Source organism: Jaculus jaculus, chromosome 7 (genome assembly GCF_020740685.1).
Source record: "Jaculus jaculus isolate mJacJac1 chromosome 7, mJacJac1.mat.Y.cur, whole genome shotgun sequence".
Classification (NCBI taxonomy): domain Eukaryota; kingdom Metazoa; phylum Chordata; class Mammalia; order Rodentia; family Dipodidae; genus Jaculus; species Jaculus jaculus.
Window position 1 is genome coordinate 39329498 of NC_059108.1, and position 17105 is coordinate 39346602.

General features: G+C 45.7%; 1 protein-coding gene across 6 annotated transcripts in view; it reads left to right on the plus strand.

The window, feature by feature from the left end:
• The window catches only part of Scml4 (Scm polycomb group protein like 4), a 141984-nt gene that overhangs the window by 77656 nt on the left and 47223 nt on the right, over positions 1–17105 (plus strand). For 5 of the 6 annotated variants that reach the window (XM_045154658.1, XM_045154663.1, XM_045154659.1 and 2 more), the window contains 2 exons: positions 10658–10787; positions 13578–13778. In XM_045154658.1, the coding sequence (XP_045010593.1) occupies positions 10658–10787; positions 13578–13778 (331 nt within the window). Of the gene's footprint in view, positions 1–10343; positions 10419–10657; positions 10788–13577; positions 13779–17105 lie in introns of those variants that run through there. The other variant, XM_045154662.1, reaches the window with a different exon arrangement.

A 17105-nucleotide genomic window follows, 5' to 3' on the forward strand; every position in this document is an offset into this window, starting at 1 on the left:
TTAAACTTCAGCCTCACTCAAGTTCTCAGTACATGGGCAGAATGCAGTCGGATTCTTTTTTATTTTTTTAATAGTTTTTGTTCATTATTTATTTATTTATTTGAGAGTGATAGACACAAAGAGAAAGGCAGATAGAGAGAGATAGAGAGAATGGGTACGCCAGAGCCTCTAGCCACTGCAAACAAACTCCAGATGCATGAGCCTCCTGTGCATCTGTCTAATGTGGGTCCTGGGGAATCGAGCCTTGACCCAGGGTCCTTAGGCTTCACAGGCAAGTGCTTAACCACTAAGCCAGCTCTCCAGCCTGCAGTTGGATTCTTTATCAGAACAGCATGAACTGTCTCCAGCCAGTTCCCAGTAGAGCCCTTGTTCCTCTCTGAAACCTCGGGAGCTGGGCCTCCACACTCTGCATTTCTCTTGGCATTTTAGTCTTCCAACCTTCTATCAGAATGTCTTCTTAAGGTCTGCTTAGAGCTTTGTAGGGATTCTCTATCCCAAAGTTCCAAACTCATGCACATTCCTCCTGCAAGCCAATTCCAAAAGGCTTACAAAGACTATGGTCAGGTTTTCTCAGTATTAGTCCCATGATTTTCTTCTTCTTCTTCTTTTTTTTTTTTTTTTTTTTTTAGGTAGAGTCTCACTCTAGCCCAGCTGATCTGTACTTTACTATGTAGTCTCAGGGTGACCTCGAATGTATGGTGCTCCTCCTACCTCTGCCTCCCAGGTGCTGGGATTAAAGGTGTGTGCCACCACACCTAGCCCTGATTTTCTATTTTAGTTACATTCTTGTTGTCATGAACAAAACCTGACAAGAAGCAATGTAAGGGTTTATTTTCAAGTGACAGTTTGGAGGGGAACTTTCATGGCAAGAAGCACAACAGTAGAAGCATGAAGCAGCCAGTCAATTATTATAGCATAGTCAGGAAGAAGAGAATGAATAAGAAGTGAGGCCAGGCTGAAAATCCTCAAGGCTCAACCCCAGTGACTCTCTTCCTTTAGCAAGATTCAGTCTCCTAAAGGTTCTACAACCTTCTCAAACAGTTCCACCATCTGAGGATCAACTATTCAAACTCAGGAGCCTATAGGGGACATTTTGGATTCAAACCAACTGGAGACCAGGCCCCAGCTCCTCAACCATTGGGGTTCACACCCAGGCCATAGCAATATTTTGCATTAGATTTATTCTTTGTTACAAAGTCCTGTCAGGGGCCTGAAGAGATTTCTCAGTGGTTAAGGGGTTAAGGCACTTGCCTGCAAAGCCTAACAACCCAGGTTTGATTCCTCAGCACCCATATAAAGCCAGAGGTACAAAGTGGCACATGCAACTGAAGTTCATTTGCAGTGGCTGGATGCCCTGGTGTGCCCATTCTCCCTGTCTCTCTCTCTTTTTCTCAATCTCTCTCTCTCTCTCTACTTGCAAATAAATAAAAATATTTAAAAATCAGCAAGATAGATTTTTTTTCAAAGTTCCAGCAGTTGTTTTAGAAGTTGAATGAATATAGATGGATTTTTCTTGCATCCAGCTGACCAGTGGTCTGACCCCTATAATCTCTTCACTTAGGCAGAAATAATGGACAGAAGTAATAGCCAATTATAATTCTATTATTTCATTTGAGATGGGTTCACTGGACAAATCCCACTTTAATAAATATAGTAGAGAGCAAGTATTAGATGTTAGTAGTTATTATGAGGTTTACGTGAACAGAAAATAAATTTGAGTTTTAATCATTATTTGTAGATCTTTCTAGAGAACACAGAATTTTATTAAAAGACCATGTTGAGAATAAACCACAATTTTCCAATTTCATTTCCCTAATGAATATGTTACCTGTCAGTTGAGGTTCCTGGACTATAAACAGGGAAGGGACGATTGAGCAGGGTTCCCCCAGAGCCCACTCCACAGAGTCCCCAGGGACCCTCACCACCAGCCAAGTGGAGCAGGATAACCTTCAGGACAGGTGGGGGCCTTGTCACAGCAGGCAGATGAGGAAGCCACGCCAAAGTCATGGTGACTGACTCTCAGGGGGGGTGTTGGAGCTCTCATTTCCATCACTAGGTTTCTCTGAAATTACTTTTACAGCATCTAGCTACACTCAGAGTAAGTAAGATAAAACCTCTCCTGTTTATTTAGCTTTGGATTAATAGAGGGCTCCTCAAAGGGGCCCCGATTCTGCATCCATACAGCATTGTATAGTCACCCTGCGCATGGCTGGCTTGTCACATCCCAAGTATATTTCCATGTCTTCCAGTGCACCCAACACCATCACGCAGCAGCTTCGCTTCATTGCCTGTCCTCCTACTATCCTGGTTCATTAACACACCCACCACCTCCATCTTCCTGCATAGCTTCTGGTATCATGAGTGAATTGAAGCCTTCAGAAAAGCCCTCTGCAAGCTCCCACGTCCACCACCCATCCAGCCCCATTCCAGCCCTGCATCTCTATCTTCCTTCCTGATGTAGTCAGTGAAAGGTTCTGGGATCTTGTCTTGCAAGGCCACTGCCTCCACCAGGCACCAAATCTCCTCCCTGCTCCCCACGTGGACCCTTTAGGTCTCTAGTTCACAGGCGGCCTTGTATCATCAACTTTTTCTCTCTCCTGGATTATTAGCATTAAAACACTCATTTCTTTCAGATAAAAATTAAATTTATTACACAGAAATCAGTAGCCTTCACATATGCTAACAACAAACACACAAAGAGGATGAAATCAGAGAATCACTCACATACACAATTGCATCAAAAAAAAAAAAGTACCTTGGAATAAACCTAACCAAGGAAGTAAAGAATCTCTACAATGAGAACTTTAAAACACTCAAGTGAGAAATTGCAGAAGACGCTAGAAAGTGGAGAAACATCCCTTGCTCCTATACTGGAAGAATCAATATTGTGAAAATGGCAATCTTACCTAAAGCAATCTACACATTTAATGCAATCCCTATCAAAATTCCAAAGGCATTCTTCATGGAAATAGAAAAAGCAATCCAAAAATTCATTTGGAATCACAAAAAAACCCTAAAATATCTAAAATAATACTTAGCAACAAAAGTAAGGCTGGCGGTATCACCATACCTGATTTTAACCTGTACTACAGAGCCATAGTAACAAAAACAGCATGGTACTGGCACAAAAACAGACATGTAGATCAGTGAAACAGAATAGAGGACCCAGATGTAAGCCCAGGTAGCAATAGCCACCTGATATTTGATAAAAGTGCCAAAAATACTCATTGGAGAAAAGACAGCCTCTTCAGCAAATGGTGATGGGAAAACTGGATATATATCTGTAGAAGGATGAAAATAGGTTCTCCTCTCTCTCCCTGCACAAGAATTAAGTCCAAATGGATTAAAGACCTTAACATCAGACCTGAAACTCTGAAACTGCTAGAGGACAAAGTAGGGGAAACCCTTCAACATATTGGTCTTGGCAAAGACTTTCTGAATACAACCCCAGTTGCTCAGGCAATAAAACCACAGATTAATCACTGGGACTTCATGAAATTACAAAGATTCTGCATTGCAAAGGACACAGTGAAAAAAGCAAAGAGGCAACCTACAGAATGGGAAAAAATCTTTGCCAGCTAAATATCTGATAGAGGATTAATATCTAAGATATACAAAGAACTCAAAAAGTTAAATAATAAGGAATCAAACAAGCCAATCAAAAAATGGGCTATGGAGCTAAATAGAGCATTCTCAAAGGAAGAAATACGAATGGCATATAAGCATCTAAAAAGATGTTCTACGTCACTAGTCATCAGGGAAATGCAGATTAAAACTGCATTGAGATTCCATCTCACTCCTGTCAGATTGGCAACCATCATGAAATGTTGGTGGGGATGTCAAAAAAGAGGAACCCTTCTACACTGCTGGTGGGAATGCAATCTGGTCCAGCCACTGTGGAAATCAGTGTGGAGGTTCCTAAAACAGCTAAAGATTGGTCTTCCATATGACCTAGCTATAGCACTCCTAAGCATATATCCTAAGGACTCATCTCATTTCCTTAGAAGTATGTGCTCAACCATGTTTATTGCTGCTCAATTTATAATAGCTGGAAAATGGAACCAGCCTAGATGTCCCTCAACTGATGAGTGGATAATGAAGATATGGCATATTTATACAATGGAGTTCTACTCAGCAGTAAAGAAAAATGAAGTTATGAAATTTGCAGAAAAATGGATGGATTTGGATAGGATTATACTAAGTAAGGTAACCCAGGCCCAGAAAGCCAAGGGCCACATGTTCTCCCTCATATGTGGATCCTAGGTACAGATGATTGGGCTTCTGAGTGAGAAGGAAAATACTTAGTAGCAGAGGCCAGTAAGTTAAAAAGGAGATATAAAGGGAAGAGAAAGGAAGGGAGGAGGATACTTAATAGGTTGGTATTGTATATATGTAACTACAGTGATTGAGATGGTGAGGTAATATGATGAAGAATGGAATTTCAAAGGGGAAATTGAAGGGGGGCAGTATTACCATGGGATATTTTTTATAATTATGGAAAATGTTAATAAAACTTGTGAAAAGAAAATAAATTAATTAATTAAAAATATATTTATTTTTTTGAGGGTGGGAAGATAATGGGCATGCAAGGGCTTCTAGCCACTAGAAACAAACTCCAGACACATGTGCCACCTTGTGCAGCTGGTTTTACATGAGTACTGGGCAGTGGTACCTGGGTTCTTAGGCTTTACAGGCAAGTGCCTTAACCATTGAGCAATCTCTCCAGCATCATACAAACACACACACACGCGTGCACGCACACACACACACAAATTTATTTATTTAAGGTAAAGTCTCACTAGCCCAGGCTTACCTGGAATTCACTATGTAGTCTCAGACCAGCCTTGAACTCACAGTGATCCTCCTACCTCTGCCTCCAAGTGCTGAGATTAAAGGCGTGCATCACCTAGCTTCTTTCATCTTGAAAACAAAAAGAACAAAAAAACTTTAAAGAATATTTGATTTATTTATTTATGAGAAAGAGAGCAAGGGAGAAAGAAAGAGAGGAAGAATGGAAGCACAAGGCCTCTAACCACTGCAAATGAACTCAGATGCATATGAGCCACCTTGTACATCTGCCTTACATCTGGATACTGGGGAATCAAACCTAGGTCTGTAGGCTTCCCAGGCAAGTGCCTTAATGGCTAATCCATCTCACCAGCTACCCCACAAAAATCTTTTTAAATATTTTTTTTAATTTTAATTATTGTCAGGCCCCCATATAGCATGAAATTTATCTTTGCAACCATTTCTAAACATGTAGTTTAGCTGCAGAGAGTATATTCACTCTATGCAACCAGTCTCTAGAGCTTTTTCATCCTGCACATGTGAACCTCTGAACTCATGCACTAATCACCCTCTTTCTCTCCTGCCTCTGTGCCTGACCACCCCCATTCTCCTTTCGCTATCAGTTGGTTGAGTGCTGATAAAGACGGTATAGCATTATCTCTTTGAGCTGATTTCACTTATTAATATGTGCTGATTGCTATAAGGAAGTTCTAGTTTTGATTTCTTGAGGAACTCATCCTGATCTCCATGGCAATTGAACCATTTGACAGCCCCACCAACAGGACACAAGAGTTCCTTTTCTCCACAACCTTGCCAGTGTCACTGTTTAGTTTCTCTAGTAGTTAGCTGTTGCTGTTCTCTCTGTGGCAGTTACTTTCTTGTTGCTGGGTGCAAACACTCAGCCAGAAGCAGCTTATAGGATGAAAGGGTTTATTTCAGGCTTACAGAATCCAGAGGAAACACCATCAATGGCAGAAGAAGCTGGCTTACTTCTGTAGACGCGTCCACAGCAGAGAGAGGAAAACCAACACCAACAAACGCAAACAGCTAGCAAGAGCTCCAACTGATCTGAGCACACCTTCAGGCTGGACTTAAGATCCACCCCCAGGGACACCTCCTCCAGCAGGCCACTGGAGACTCAAGTTGTAAGTTTAATCAAAGATACCTCAGGCTGTGGCAGTTGAATATTCACATTAGAACCACCACACCTTCACACATTGCTGGGACAACACACCCAACCCAAAGCAGCTGATGTGAGGAAGCAGTTTATTTTGGATTACAGACTCAAGGGGAAGCTTCATGACGGCAGGGGAAAGATGGTCCAAGGGCAGAGGCTGGACATCACCTCTGCCACAGCAGGTAGAACATAGCAAGACAGAGAGCTGAACTCTGGCAAGATGGAGCTTAAACTCTACTGTCATGGCATCATTTAGTTTTTGGGTCCTTCATTCTGAATGTTAGGTTCCCAGCTGATGAAGACTTGGGAATTAACACCTCCTGGATACAGTGTATTGTTCTTGGGGGTGGGCTTATGGGTATTATAGCCAGTTTCCCCTTGGCAGTGTTGGCATACTCTCCTGTTGCTATTGTCCACCTTATGTTGGCCAGGGGGGTAATGTCCACCCTCAGATCGTGCCATCATTTTCCCTGCAATCATGGAGCTTCCCCTCAAGTCAATAAGCAAAAATAAACCTTCTTTTCCCACAAAAAAAAAGATGGAGCTTAAACTTAAACCCACCCCCAGCAGCACACCTCCTCCGGCAAGGCTCCGCCTCCCAAACTGCCACCAGCTGGGGACCAGGCACTAAAAACCCATGAGTCTATGGAAAACACCTGATTTGAGCCACCTCAATAGTTATCCTAATAGGAATGAGGTGGTATCACTTGTGGGGCAAATAAATCTTTTCACCTTACTTTCCCTGCTTGGTATGGCTAGTTCTCTAGCCTCCTTTAGGACAGAGCTTTATTTCCTGACTTCAACACCTCTCTTTCCATTATTTCCCAAGTTTATTCCAATAACAATCACACCATTTAAAAGTTTCAACCCAGGCCGGGTGTGGTGGCACATGTCTTTAATCCCAGCACTCGGGAGGCAGAGGTAGGAGGATCACCATGAGTTCAAGGCCACCCTGAGACCACATAGTGAATTCCAGGTCAGCCTGAGCTAGAGTGAAACCCTACCTCAAAAAAACAAAACAAAACAACAACAACAAAAAGCTTTAACCCAGCCAGGTGTGGTGTGCATGCCTACAATCCAACTCTTGAGAATATGAGGCAGCAGAGTCACTGAGAGTTTGAGGCCAACCCTGCAATGTTCTAAGCTCCTTGCTTCTTCAGTTCCCCCATTGCTAGGTTCTGCACAGAGGATCTGAGGCTTGGCTTTTCTTGGGATAGTGAGATTCACTTTGTATTGATTCAGAGTGGGTCAGTTCAAGATGGGAGGGAGCTGGTTTGAGACAACGGACCAGGTGGTGATGGAGGGAGAGCTGAGGGATTAGAGGAATGAGGACAAAAGGAGTGAGGACAGGAGCAACTGCCGCCCACTGCGTCCATCGCTGGTGTGGCCGGGGGATAAGGGACCTGAGCAAACCCTGCGTGGAATTGCTGAGGGGCAGAAGGACATGCTGGGAAAGCTGTACAGGACTCTGGACCAAGGAGGAGGGAAAGAATGAGAGAGGGAGAGGAACAAAAGGGAGAAAGAATAAATATCAGGGAGAGAAGAAGAACAGGTGTGTTCCGAGAGAAGGAGAGAGAGAGATGGAGACAGAGCACAGAGGTCAGGCAGAGACAGAGACAGGGAGACAAGGGAATCCACCTTAGAAAACAAGAATAAGCTGGAGAAAAGAGAGAAAAATGCCTGAGGGAGACCTTACATATGCCCTCTTTGCAGGCTGGGAAGGGCTTCGGGAGGTGTGAGTTGGTGGTTCAGGAAGGAGCCAGGATGGCCGGACCACCATGGGGAAGCCAGGCCTTTGAAGCTTCAGTTAGGGCCAGTTGGGAGGGGGAAGAAAGGAATGAGTGCAGAGCTCTGAGACGCTTAGAGCCGTCAACACTCACCTTCTTCTAACACAGTGTACCATAGACTTATTTGTTCCATTCATTATGCCGCCCCTCATCATTTCAGTCCCACGAGCACAGACATTTGTTCTAGGTCTAGAAAAATGACCCAGTGGGAACAGCGCTTGCCATGCAAACACGAGGACCTCAGTTGAATCCTCAGGACCCACTTAAAACCCACTGTAGTAGTACCAGTGTCTGTAATCCCAGCGCACCTAAGGCAAGAAGAGCCAGAGAATCACCTAGAAGCTTTTGGGCCAGCTAGCTGGGCAAACACAGCCAGGAACAATGTGAATAATGAGAGATCTTGCCTCACACAAGATGGAAGGCCAGGATTAACACTCAAAGTTGTCTTCTGACCTCCATGTTCACACCACGGTGCACGCACCCGCACGTGTGAACACACACAGAACATCAAACAAAAGATGTGTTCTAATTTCAACGTTGCCTTCTATCCTACAGTCTGTCTTGTGGCTAAGCAGCTGAATCTGACGGCCATGCCCAGTCTGCTTGTCTGGTCCAAGCTGACATGGTTAGTTGTTCCACTCAAGACACTTTCCCTGTCTGACGCCCCCACACTCACTCTTCCAGTTTCCTCTCCACCCCACCTGCTCTTCCCCGCCTTCCTTCATGGGCTCTTCCTCATTTCTCCAGCTTCTTTGTGCTGGAGTCCTGTGAGGCTCTTGGATCCTTTCCTTCTCTATGTTCTCATCTCTGGTAATTCCACTGTGGTCATGGCCTTAAGCATCAGCTCTCTCTAGATGATTGCCAAACTCTATTTTGACTTTGTTGCATCCTCCCTACTCAATATAGGCAACTAACTATCTTTACTTGCATGTCTAGAAGGCATCTTCCATGTAATACATCCAAAAGAAGCCAAGAGTGGTGGCACATCCCTTTAATGTCAGCACTGGGGAGCTGAGGTAGGAGGATCACTGTGAGTTCAAGGCCAGGTGGGGCTACAAAGTGAGTTCCAGGTCAACCTGGGCTAGAGTGAGATCCTACATCGAAAAACCAATAACAACAACAACAAGCTGGTGAGATGTTTCAGCAATTAAAGGCTTCAAGGCACACTTCCTGCTTGAAAAGCCTGTCAGCCTGTGTTCGATTCCCCAGGACTCACGTGGAGACAGATGTACAAAGTGGCACATTCATCTAGAATTCATTTACAGTTTTTTTTTTAATTATGTTTTCTTTTTATTTATTTGAGAGAGAGAAAGGAAGAGGCAGATTGGGAGAGAGAGAGAATGGGCATGCCAGGGCCTCCAGCCACTGCAAACAAACTCCAGACGCATGTGCCACCTTGTGCATCTGGCTTACATGGGTCCTGGGGAATCAGACCTGGGTCCTTAGGCAGACACCTTAACTGCTAAGCCATATCTCCAGCCTGATAATTTTTAAAAAATTTTATTTATGTACTTTCTTTATTTGAGAGAGAAAGAGAGAGAGAGGCAGATAGAGACAGAGAGAGAATGGATGTGCCAGGGCCTTCCACCACTGCTAATGAACTCCAGACTCATGGGCTACACTGTGCATCTGGCTTATGTGGATCCTGGAGAATTAAACCTGGGTCCTTTGGCTTTTCAGGCAAACACCTTAATTGCCAAGCCATCTCTCCAGCCCCTAATAAATAATTTTTAATGTGGACAGTGGGTGGGGAAGATTACTCAATGGTTAGAGGCATTTACTTGCAAAGCTTACCAGCCAAGGTTCAAATTCCAAGCCACCCACATAAGCCAGAAGCAAAATGCGATGGAAGTTCCTGGTGTTCATTAACAATAACAAGAGAGGCTGGAGAGATGGCTTTCTGGTTAAAGCCCTGGTTTGATTCCCCAGGACCCACATAAGCCAGATGCATAAGGTGGCACATGCATCTGGAGCTCATTTGCAGTGACTAGAGGCTCTGGTGTGCCCATTTTCTCTGTCCCTATCTCTCTTTCTCTTTGCCTCTTTCTCTCAAATAAATAAATAAAAATAAAATATAAAAAGAATACATTGCCTTTATAAAATCCTTTATAAAAACAATAGCAAGAGTACACACACACATACACACAAACACACACACACACACACACACACACACACACACACACACACACACACAAATCCTTCCAGAGCCTGACTGGATTCATTGGGAGTCCACACATAGGCCTGTGATAAAGAAGGGAAGTGACTGTCTTATTCCACTTTTAACCTCTCCCCACAATCTGCTCACCTCTAATTCCCTCCACTGCCAACCTGACTCATTTTTTAGTCTTCTCTGCCCAATTCCGTGGGTGCATATTTCAGCTTCTTGTGTGTGGTTTCAGGGACACCTCCACAGTGGGGCTGCTCATTCCTGTCTCCATTCAGGCCACGTCCGACAGCCTGCTGGAGGAAATCAATACTGAGCAGATTGCCAGCTGCCTGGAGGACACGCCTGCTCCCTTTATCAGCCGAAGCCAGTGATCTTTGTGAGCTGGAAGGAGCTGTCTCCAGCTGGACAGGGGACAGGCCCTTTCCCCAGGATTCCATGGAGCACAGGAGTGCTGGGAGGGAACTGTCCCTCCCAGTCTGCATCCTGCACTCAGAGGGTTTGTTAGTTTCTGTGTATTTCTACACCCACTGTGTGGCCATTGCCATTGTAAGGGTGTGTTACAGCCTAGGAGTATTCCCAAATGGGAACCTTGAACTTGAATCTGAAGCTTAGCACCATAGAAAGGCATGGAAGCATGGGGTAATAGCAATGGTCGGCTGACACCCAGGAACTAATCGGCAATGATATATAGAGGGCATTTCCAGAGCTTCCCTAACCAAGTGGGCTCTCTTGCAGCTCAAGTCTCGTGTTCTCATGACTCCCTTGGCCCTGTCACCTCCACGGAGTATCCCAGAGCCTGACCTCAGCTCCATCCCGCAGGACGCAGCCACCATCCCCAGCTTGACGCCCCCCCAGGCTCTCACAGGTGGGTAAGCAGAACGGACAGGCTGCGGTGGTCTGGAGGTAACAGGGTGGGTTGTCTTGCCAGCTATCAGTTACTTTGTGTGCTCCGGTTGCCCTGAGGTAGCTTACAGGAGGGATTTCACGTGGTAGAGAGACAGCAGACAGGATGCCTCGATTCTCCGAAAAGAAGGCTTTCCCTGTATTGCAGGTTGGAGTGCTAGAAACTTGGCTTTCATCGAGGGTTGGGTTCAGCTGGTTGCTTTGGAGCGGGCCAAGAGGGAGAATGGCTGCCTGTTTCCCTTTAGAGCTGTGCTCCCACCGCTCCATGTGAGCATGTTTACCTTGAGTGGAGCCCATCCTGTGTTCACACTTACACATCTCCTAAGGATGCTAACTAATGTCCCCAATGCTATCTCTGCCAATCTGGTCAGGATACCATGCATTCCAGTCTGCCTCTGTCTCTCTCGCTCTCCATAGAGTATCCACTAACCAACAGTTTCATCAATAGTAACAGCAATCAGATCCAATGAAACACACACACACACACACACACACACACACGTGTGCTCCCTCATCACAATCCCTCTCACTCCCTTCTATCCCGTCTAAGTCTCTTCAGACCCCTCCCTTTGCTCTTGGGTAAAGCCAAACTTGCTAATGTGGCTGACAAGGCCCTGTGGGCCCCCCCGCCATACCTGCTGTGATTCCACCCACTTCTCTTTCCCAATTCCCAGGGCTCACTCCCATCTAGAATGAGCTTCCTTTCCAGTCACTTGCTCTATTCCTGCCTTACAGCTAGCTCCATTTAGCCACAGCTCCCTCCAGAAAGCTCTTGCTGCCTCTCTTGCCAAAGGCCCCAGCAGGAGCCCAGCTCCTCCCTCACCTTTCTCACAGCATAGACATCCTGAGGTCTCCTCTCTGCTCCTGCCGGGCTCAAATAAGCCTGGCCATGTCATTTGCTCACTATTTTTCTTCTTGCAAGGTGCCTGACACAAAAACCTGCAATTAATTGGACTTTGTGGATCATCTGGGATAAGGAGAAGAGAGAACAGCATGGTGGGTGTGGGTATCAAAAGAGCTCTAATGTTTACAGGGTCTTGATGTTAAACCCTGTTGCGCCCCTGACTGTAGACCTGAGCAGTAATAGTAATACCCAGCTCACTAGCTTGTCTTAGAACATGAGAGGTGCTGGCCTTTGCTGTTGCCATTTAACCTTTTCAAAGCCCCATTGGTCACCTCTTAAAGCCAGTGGCCTCTAAGATAAGATGCTCATCTCCTGGGAGGATAGGGGTGGAGATGGCAGGCGTGGGAGGGAGACAGTTCAAAGGAATCATCAATATAGGGATGAAAATATTATACCTGTCATTAATATTCATGTTTTACTTCCCCTTTGTAAAATTTCTATTTCTTATACATGTCATAGAATTTAAATAATACTTGTGTCATGGGGCCTTACCAAGTCACTGAAAGGGAAGGAAACAACTTTTTTGCCTTATTTTGGGGTAATTTTTTTTCTCAAGGAGCAGGCCATGAACTCTACTTGTTAAGGGTCTGGCTTGATGTGGAGGATTGTGAAGTCGTTGGTCTTTACTAAGCAGGTCACAATAACATTACTATTACTTTTCAGTCTTTAAATAACTGGTCTGGCAGTAAGGTCAGGATGAGTTATATCGGAACAGTGTAGAGTCAGGCTGACCTGCTGGGCCATTTTTGTCAGATTTCAGGTGGAAGAGATAGTTGTGGTTGGAGCTTACATCACTGTTATAAAACAGAACTGTGTTGAAGGCGTATTAACTGGTTCTGAGCCCCTCAGCCAACTGACTACATCAGTTATATTAATGATCAACACACTGGGAAGTTTCTGTAGAAAAGTTTCTCTTAAAAAGGACTTAAGAGCTATTTCTTTTCCTTTTTAATTTCAAAATTCATAAAGACTTCCCTGGGATCTGCTGAAACTCATTGCTCATGCAGGATCAATTTTGCCAGGCGTGGTGGTGCACGCCTTAACCCAGTACTCAAGAGGCAGAGGTAGGAGGTCACCATAGGTTTGAGGCCACCCTGAGAGTACATAGTGAATTCCAGGTCAGCCTGAACTAGAGACAGAACTACTTTAAAAACAAAAACAGAGCCAGGCATGGTGGCACACACCATTAATCCCAGCACTCAAGAGGAGGTAGGAGGATCACTGTGAGTTCCAGGCCATCCTGAGACTACAGAGTAAATTCCAGGTTAGCCTGGACTAGAGCGAGACTCTACCTCAAAAAAACAAGCAAAAAAAAGAACCACTTTTGTGGACATTTTGACATTTTTCTCTAGCTTTGTTACATACTTGATGTTTTCCTATAGTATGCACATAACACATTAATACAGCTAAAAATGAAAATCAACAGAATTTGGAATATGAAAAGTGTTTCGATGGGGTGTATATTACCTCAAAAGCATGGGAGCGTTGTTGGCAGTTAACATTTGTTTTCTGAGATTATAAATAGCCCTGTCTTTTGAATTTTCTTGGATATATGGTCTCTATAGTGACTAGCATCATGTTGATTATTTATTCATGGAAGAATGGCCAGCTTTATGTGCAATTCCCTCCTTAGAAGAACAGGGAAGATTTTGCAATGTACCTGCCCAGCACAGAAATACGGTTCGCTATGTGGTCCACAGGAGGTACCATATTTGTCTTGAATTCATATGTATATAGTCTGCTCTTTTCAGCTTTCTCAAGGCCAGGGCCCCTGATGCCCAGTGTAGGGACAGTCTGCAGGCTCCACGCGCACGGGAAGCTGGAGGGCCGTGTTCCCTGTCCCCACAGTGTGCCTCTACGTCAACAAGCAGGCCAACGTGGGGCCGTACCTGGAGAGGACGAAACTGCAGCAGCTCCCCGAGCGCCTGGGACCCGAGCGGCCGGCCGCTGTCCTGCAGCAGGCAGTGCAGGCGTGCATCGACTGCGCCCACCAGCAGAAGCTGGTCTTCTCCCTGGTCAAGCAGGGCTACAGCGGTGAGCTGGTGTCAGGTGAGGCTCGGGGCAGGCGTACGAGGAGGGTTGTGGGGTCTGGTGGCATGGCAAAACAGGTACGGAGAGGCGGCTGTCCATCCGCTGGGCACCAGGGTCTCTGTGAGCCTGGGAGCAGACAGCATCTCTCAGGGCTTGAGGAATTACTGCCAGACCTGGACTGGAAGACTGGACCCCTCTGAGCCCTCACCCTTGGCTTGGCCCTGTCTCCCATCCCCCGCTTCCAACCCCTCAGTTAATACATCCAGAATCTTCACCAGCCACAACAACCTTATTGGCTTTAAGAATATATATTTTATTTATTTGAGAGAAAGAAAGAGAGAGGGAGAGAGAGTGATGGAGAATGGGCATGCCAAGGCCTCTAGCTACTGCAAATGAACTCCAGACTTAGGCGCCACCTTGTGCGTCTGGCTTATGCAGCTCCTGGGGAATCAAACCGGGATCATTTGGCTTTTCAAGCAAGCACCTTAACCACTAAGCCATCAATCCAGCCCCTTCTTGAGTTTTGTTGTTATTGTTTTACAGAGAGAAAGAGAGAGTGGTGTGTAGTGCACATGCATGCATGTGTGTCTGCATGTGAATAGCACATATGTATGAGCGTGCATTCACATATACACTTGTGCACGTGGAGGCCAGAGGTTGACTTCTCCACTTTATTTATTGGGGTAGGATCACTCATTGAGCCCAGATCTCTCTGATGCAGCTAGTCTAGCCAGCCTACTTACCCTAGGGATCGCCTAGCTCTGCCTTTCACGCAGCTATTACAGGCAGGCCACCAGGCCCACTGGCATTTACATGGATGTTGGGTGTTCAATTCTTGTCCTCATGCTTGTGTGACAAATGCCTTATCCACTGAGCAATCCACCAGGCCCAACCTTGGTTGTTTTTTAAATATTTTATATTTATTTATTTGACAGAGAGAGAGAGAGAGAGAGAGAGAGGGAAAGGGAATGAGTGCGCCAGGGCCTCCAGACACTGCAAACGAACTCCAGACACATGCGCCACCTTGTGCTTACATGGGTCCTGGGAAAGTGAATCTGGATCCTTTGCAGGCAAGCGCCTTAACCACTAAGCCATCCCTCCAGCCCTCATTTGGTTTAAAAAAAACAACGCTGTAGCTTACACTTCTCCTTTGCCCTAAATCCACACATGGCCTATTCTCTCCTGAACAAAAGCCTACATCCTTGCAAGACCTCAAGGCCTACGTGAGCTCCAAACTCAGGGTCATTTCTCTTTCATCTCACACTCAGCTCTGGCTATCCTTTCTGTGTCCTTCAATTTCGTTCCTCAGGAGCACAATTATATCTGCTCTTCTCGCCAGAATGCTCTTACCCCAATGGTCCATGTGACCTGCTCCTGGATAACCTTTAGGTTTCTACTCAAATGCCACCTTACCAGTGTCCTCTCCTAACCTGCCATCTGAATGAAATATTAGCCCCAGCACTTTCTCTTTATGCTTCTTTTTAAATTTTTTGTTTTAAGTTTATTTATTTATTTGAAAGTGACAGACAGAGAAAGAGGCAGAGAGAGAGAAAGAGAGAGAGAGAAAGAAAGAGAATGGGCGTGCCAGGGCCTCCAGCCACTGCAGACAAACTCCAGATGCATATGCCCCCTTGTGCATCTGGCTAACGTGGGTCCTGGGGAATCGAGCCTCGAACTGGGGTCTTTAGGCTTCACAGGCGAGCGCTTAACCACTAAACCATCTCTCCAGCCTTTTTTTCTTTTTTTTTTTTAGTTTTTTGAGGTAGGGTTTCACTCTAGCCCAGGCTGACCTGGAATTCACTAAGTATTTTCAAGGTGGCCTCAAACTCACAGTGATCCTTCTACCTCTGCCTCCCAAGTGCTGGGATTAAAGGTGTGTGCCTACATGCCCGGCCCAGCCCTGTCACTCTCTATTTTTCCTGATTTTGTTCTTTTCTTACAGCACTCTCTCCATGAAGGGCAAGGGTCAAAATCACCTCAGCCCATCTCAGGGGGACTTCACCTTTCAAGGTCAGAAAAATCCCTTTTTGTCATAGCTCTCCTTGCTTCAGTCCCAATTTTCTAGCCCCCAGATGGAACCACATTTCTCTAGAAAGAGGGAGACGTGGAATAGGGAGCCCCATCCCTTTCAGGTGTTTTTCTTATAGAGGATCATTTCTGTCATATAGCACATTCTACACAATGCTGTCACTACCTGCCCTCGATGCCTGCATCACCAGGCCCTTGCACAATGTCTCACCAAGTCTGGTGTCTTCTCTGGGCCAGCATTGGGAACATGGCCTTCTTCAGCACCAGAGAAAGGGGACTAAGAAGACTCCCTGGCTATGGGCTGTGCGGGTAACCCTGTGGGCCAGCTAAGGTAGGGTCAGGAGATGTGGGTGTAGGGATGCGCATCTGAAATCCCAGCATTTGGGTGGCAGAGGTGGGAGGATTAGAATTTGATGCCAGTGTCCAGGGCAGCTTGGACTACAACAGTTGGACCTGGTTGCAGGTGGGAGGAGGAGAGGAACGGGGAGAGAAGGAAAGGAGAGGGCAATGAAGAAGAGAACAAGGGAAAGGAAAAAAGGGACATAAGGACGGGAGAGATGGCTTAGCGGTTATGGCTTTTGTCTGCAAAGCCTAAGGACACATGTTTGACTCTCCAGATCCCGTGTGAGCCAGACACACAAAGGTGAGGCAAGCGCAAGGTCTCACATGCCCACTAGGTGGCAGAAGTGTCTGGAGTTCTATTTCAGTGGCTGAGGCCCTGGCAGGCAAATTCTTTCTCTCTCTCTCTCTAAAAAGAAAATTAAAATAAATAAAAAATAATTAATGCTTGAGTGTTCTTAAAAGAAAAACAAGGGAAAAAAAGAGAGGAGAAGGAAAGGAAATGAGAGGGAAAGAGAGAAGGGAGACACCCTGAGATGGCTGTGTTGTGAATAAAGCTTTATTTAACTCTACAGCTCCAGCCTAGGGTAGGCATCATGTCCTGCATAGCTTCCCCAGGACTGGTGGACCCAGCTCACCTTTAAGTTTCCCTCTCAACAGGTACCTGGGTCTTCCTTGCTAATGACAGATTGAGCTAGAACCTGGCCACGTTTGAGTGTGCATCTGACACTGTGTAATGTGTAAGAGCTTTGGCAGATGCACGCAGAGCCAGGAGGAAGTACGCACAGGGGAGGGAGGGAGCCTACTGTGCTGGCCCTGCTTTCCACCTGGACCCCCACTGAAGCAGAAGGCCTTACTTTTTTTTCCCACTGCTGCACAGCAGGCTCAAAGCATAGGCCTGGTGTTAAGGCAAAGACTCTCTCCCTCTGTGCCTCCATGATGCTGCTCTTCTAAACGCTTTGATTATAGCCTTTGCCC